The following is a 5,670-nucleotide window of genomic DNA, read 5'->3' as shown; positions in this document are numbered from 1 at the left end:
GTGTTTTCAGTGGTTAGTTTGATGGAGGAACGACCATGGATGTTCTAAAGGAAAGATTTTAACAGTCCTACTCATACGAAATAGTGCTTCCCTTCATACACAATTCCCTTTACTTCGTTTGGTTTATTCAGACACCAAGGTACTACTCAGCCTGTCTAAAGGTACCAGTATCTGCCCCCAAATAAGGACTGAGGGCCAGATTTTCTGAGATATTTATTCACTGAATGGTATGGATAGTTGCCAAGTGAGATTTTCACAAGTGCCTAAATGAGTTAGTCATCTAACTCCCAGAATGTTAATTGGAGTTAGGTGCCTAAATCATTTAGGCACTTTTGTAAATTCCACTCGGCATTGATCTGCAGCTTTGGCACCTAACTACCATTGTCAGTACAGTTTTGAGTAAGGTCTGATTGATGACTTCACAATTCAGATCCAAGTAACATGTTTATTGAATTGTGGTACCTCACACTGATGCTTATATTAGAAATTGATCTAAAATGCCAAAAGGCTGAACTGTGAATCTCCTCATCACAGGAGTGAGCAGTTATTTACACGAAGTCAGTGGGCACATTCAGATAAGCCAATGCTTCCCAATGTAAATAGAGAGTCCTGCAACCTGGCATGGTGTTCTGATCTGCAATGGATTCAGAGTTTGAAAGTAACCCTATCTGGGATCTTCATCATATAGACTGAGGAGCCAAACACAACATTCAGATCAGGATATCAATTTCTGGTTAGTCTGATGGTGTTTGGACCTGGGGCTCTGGTCCATCTCTATTTTATATCCATAGGAATATTCTATTTACTACCCAGTGTTGAATCACTCCATTGATCTCGTTCCCTCTTCCCAGATTAACCACTATGCAGCCATGGAAAAAGCAAACCAAACCACAGTGAAGGAATTCATCTTCCTGGGATTTAGCAGCCTCCAGAATCTCCAGGTTCTCCTCTTTGTGTTTATTTTGTTCATTTACATGCTGTCGCTCATGGGAAATTTTCTCATCATCGTTGTTGTCCTGGCAGAACCTCTCCTCCATACCCCCATGTACTTCTTCCTGGGGAATCTCTCCTTCCTAGAGATCTGGTACACTTCAATCACTGTGCCCAAACTGCTGGCCAACTTCTTGTCCAGGAGCATCACCATCACAGTAAACGGATGTGTGACTCAGTATTACTTCTTCTTCTCTCTAGGAGCCACTGAATGCTTCCTCCTGGCCGTCATGGCCTACGACCGCTACTTGGCAATCTGCAGCCCACTGCATTACTCTACCATCATGAACCATAGGTTGTGCTTCCACCTCTCCACCAGTTCATGGGTTGGTGGATTCCTCTCCCCACTCTTGCCCACAATTCTAATCTCCCAGCTCTCATTCTGTGGCCCTCAGAAAATCAACCACTTCTTCTGCGACTCAGACCCAATCTTCAAACTGTCCTGCTCTGATACTTACATTCAGGAGGCTATTGGATACACCTGCAGCTCTGTGGTCATCCTGAGCTCCTTCTTGCTCACCATGTCTTCCTATGTCAACATCATAGCCAACATCGTGAAGCTGACATCTGCCAAAGCTCGGAAAAAGACCTTCTCCACTTGTGCCTCTCACCTCACTGTGGTGACCATCTACTATGGGACCATCATCTTCACCTATGTTAGGGCCCCAAGCACATATTCCTTTGGTTTAGGCAAAGTGGTGTCTGTCTTCTATTGTGTTATTACCCCACTGCTAAACCCTCTGATCTATACTCTAAGGAATAAAGATGTGAAAAAAGCCATATGGAAATCTTTTACTAGAATGAGACAGTAATATGGAAGGACCACAGTGCTATCTATGAGGGTGTTAAGTAGAATGTGAAATTGAAGTGGATTTTCAAAATTGCCGGAGTGACTTTTAGGATCCTCATGGCCAATGTTCACTGACTTTCAATTGGACTCATGTTCCTAAGTTATTTAAGCATTGCTGAGGGTTTATCAATATATTTTCAATTGGATTTGTGTTCCTAAATCACTGATGTTCTTTTGAAAATCCCAACATTTTATCTTTCAATGGGATAGAAACCATAGTTAGGATTTTGAATGGATCTTAAGAGAACTGTCCACCTAACTCCATTAGGCTCCTTTGAAAATTCCAGGCAGAACTTGACTATTATTTGACAAGTGTTTGCTGTTTACATTGTCAGCTATCTCTCACTCTTACTCATGTTGGGTGGGAACTTACTCCAGGAGAGTCTCATTGTAACTGAAGGGACTTAAAGAGTAAGTTGCTGTTCATTGTGAGTATCCATAGGGATTACCTAGAAACATTCCCCCATCCTTACTCGAGTAAATGATGTATGGTTGTAGTCCTGTCAAAATCTTTTCTCTCTTCTTCTCTTGCTCTCTCAATCAAAATATAGACATATCTATCGATCTGTCTATCAATCTCTTCAGAAAGTGTAATTGCTCATTTTTCTGAAGTGAATCAATATTTTGATGGAGAAATAAAATGCCATTATTTGAATCATCATCATCATCATCAGCAGCAGCAGCATCAATCATCAGCAGCAGCTTTGACTGCATAGAGAAGTGGGTTTCATTTCTCTCAAAGCAAGTTGTTAATGGCAGTTTTGCCAGGCCACTTAGATTAACAAGTTGGGTGAAAAGTATTTTCCTTCACATTCAGCTCAGAATGTGTTCTAAAGAGCAAACGACCATAATAAGAAGCAAATGTATGAGATCCTGGGACTGCTGCCACATGTCCATTCTGCAATGGGTTTAAAATTTGGTCAAGATCACTATGGTCAGGCATCCATCTCTAGCAGTGACAAAACAAGCAAGCAAGCAAGGCTCTACCTAGTAGGCAACAATGAACTCTAGAGCTGACCCTGCAAAGTAACTTGTGATCCAGCTCTCACTGAAGTCACTTAGAGTAAATTGAACCTGGATCAGGGTCTTTGTGGGAGTTTACAAAAGCACATAAATGATTTAGGAGGACAAATGCCGTTGGAAGTAGGAGGGATTGTGCCTATAAATGACATAGAGGCTTAAGAAAAATCTCACCCCATCTCAGTTCTCCCTGTCTGTAACATAGAGATAATAGCACTTCCCAATCTTACAGATGGGTTGGGAGAATAAATAGGTTATAGATTCTGAGACACCACATATTACAATAATAGCATAGATAGACAGACAGACTTATGTGGTCCATAGACTTTGTGCTGGTCCTTTGCACTGTGCTGAAAGTCATACACAGACCTTGTGTTCCACTGTTACAAAGTACAGTGATTCATACATCATTATAGTTAACAATGCGATGCTGTTGCAAAAAAATCAAATGCAATTCTCGGCTGCATTAAAAGAGGCATAGCATGCAAGTCACGGGAAATGATAGTACTGCTCTACTCGGCACTGGCTAAGCCTCAACTGGAGTACTGTGTCCAATTCTGGTCACTACTGTATAGAAAGGAAGTAGAGAAACTGGAAAGGATCCAGAGGCAAGCAACAAAAATGATCAAAGGGATGGAATGCAAGCCATATGAGCAAAGGCAGAAGGAACTGGGTATGCTTAGTTTGGAAAAGAGGAGGTTAAGGGGGGACATGATAGCGGTCTTCAAATACTTGAAAGGCTGCCATAAAAAAGATGGAGACAAATTGTTCTTTCTTGCCACAGGGGGCAGGACAAGAGGCAATGGGTTCAAATTACATCACAGCAGATTTAGATTAAATCTCAGGAAAAATTTCCTAACTGTAAGAACAGGAGGACAATGGAACAACTGCCTATGGAGGTTGTGGAAGCTCCTTCACTGGAGGTTTTCAAAAGGCATCTGGATAGCCATCTGTCTCTGATGGTTTAGACACAACCAATCCCAAATCTTGGCAAAGGGTTAGACGAGATGACCTTTGTGGTCCCTTCTAACCCTATGGTTCTATTATTCTATATCAAGAACAAAGATAAGCTTCAATTGAAATCCTATACAAAATATTTCATCCTCATAAACCCTCCTGAGATTGTGGCCATCAGCCTTTACTTCTGCTGTGTAGTTGTAAGATGCTGTCAGCAGGGACTCAACCCTGGATTAATGAATCTAAAAACATTACACTGTCTTGGCTGAGCTGGAAGAATGATCATGTGAGCTGAGAAGTAGACTCATAAATGTCATTCTGCCACTAAAAGGGGCTAAAGAGCTGCATCAAGCTGATGTGAACTACAGTAGTCTTTTCTTAGCCCTCGTTTTATTTGGGGAAACAGTTAAATGGGAAATCGGAAACATTTATATATATATATATATATGATGAACAGTGTTTGTGGTAATGACTGCAAAATCAATAATCATACTTCATCGCCCAAAATAGCATGTTTGATGCTTGAAGTGTTTCAGTGGTTTTTCTACTCAGGGGCCCACAAGTGGGGTGAACAGGACTGAGGGATGGAGCACATGGCAAATGGAGCACATGGCAAGAAGACAGGTATCCTACAGTTACAGCCCACAGCATCTGTACCTGTATTCCCCCTCTGTGATCCAGCAATACAACCAACGTTTAGGTTTCCTCAGCTCCTGACTGGAGTTTTTTTTCAGGCTGCTATTCCCCGTGTACACTGTGTTATTCGTGGAAAGTCCTAAAAGGCTTGTGTCTGCACTCTGCTCTCACTCCAGAGGCTATAAATAGTGTAATTGCCCATAGTTATAAGTTACCACAGAGCCATTTCACATTTATTGTTCAGGTGAAAGCATTATAGAGGAAACATCTTAAAACAATAAAAGAACCTACACACATATTAATGAGCCCACCAGAGATCACCCCACCTAAACCTCAGGGTCAGGTAGGAGTCAGTCCTTGAAAGTCCACTCAGGGTTTTTTCTGTGGTTACAATTTCATAACAGCTTTAGCAAGAGGTGAAAGTAATATTAAACTCTTACCAGTACAGGGGCCTGGCTCCAGGCCCCCGGAAGGGGCTGGGTTGGGGATCAGCCTCCCTCAGTCTTCCCCAGCCCTCTGCTGCCTGGACTGCACTGCTCAGGGCTCCCATAGCGATTAAAAAGGGCTTGGGGCTCTGGCCACTGCTGTGGTAGCATCAGCAGTGGCCGTGAGCCTCGGGCCCTTTTAAATTGCTGGTCCCGGGGCAGCTTCCCCTTTTGTCCACCCCTGTCAATGGCCTGGGCGCGGGGAGAAGGGACAATGATGTACAGGCTGGTACCAGCTTCTTACTGGCCTACTTTCACCCCCGGCTTTAGCTCAGAACAAGAACCTGCATGTCAGGTTCAGTCTTTCCTTTATACAGCATAGGCCTTTGATCTTCAGATTCTGGGAACAGGTAGTCAGCAGACCCCTTCTTCAGGGAGTAGCTTCAAAAGGCTGAGGGGTTTGCACAACTAGAGGAGAAAATTTGCAGTCACCTCCCCCTAGAGATTCCCCCGGCAAATCACTTGATTGTTTGTTTGTTCAAAAGTCCATTCTTGCCTGCCCCGTTGTTCAGTATTGTCCTTTGAAGTTCATAATACTTCCCAAGGCTCATAATAGTCCATCAGCTTTGCACTTAATGCAATGGATGCCAAAGAGACTTAAGCATAATATAATGAGGTTTTTCAAGGATACTGCAAGAAATTGTCATATCTATGACACCCACATAGGAACTACACACTGTTCTGATTGGGGATCTGACCATGACCACATCTAAGCAGGAAGAGAAGAAAAGA

General features: G+C 42.7%; 1 protein-coding gene across 1 annotated transcript; it reads left to right on the top strand.

The window, feature by feature from the left end:
• Positions 1 to 869: 869 nt before the first annotated feature.
• LOC117885588 (olfactory receptor 6N1-like) lies at positions 870 to 1,802 on the top strand. The gene has a single exon (XM_034786850.1). It carries the CDS (start codon positions 870 to 872, stop codon positions 1,800 to 1,802), a length of 933 nt encoding a protein of 310 aa, XP_034642741.1.
• The last annotated feature ends 3,868 nt before the right edge of the window (positions 1,803 to 5,670 follow it).

Source organism: Trachemys scripta, chromosome 12, assembly GCF_013100865.1.
Source record: "Trachemys scripta elegans isolate TJP31775 chromosome 12, CAS_Tse_1.0, whole genome shotgun sequence".
Taxonomy (NCBI): Eukaryota; Metazoa; Chordata; order Testudines; family Emydidae; genus Trachemys; species Trachemys scripta.
Note: the sequence above shows the minus strand (reverse complement) of the source record. Positions and strands in the feature narration are given on the sequence as shown.

What these genes read in the sequence shown, in the direction of transcription:
- LOC117885588 (XM_034786850.1), top strand. Translation starts at nt 870, where the DNA reads ATGGAAAAAGCAAACCAAACCACAGTGAAGGAATTCATCTTCCTGGGA.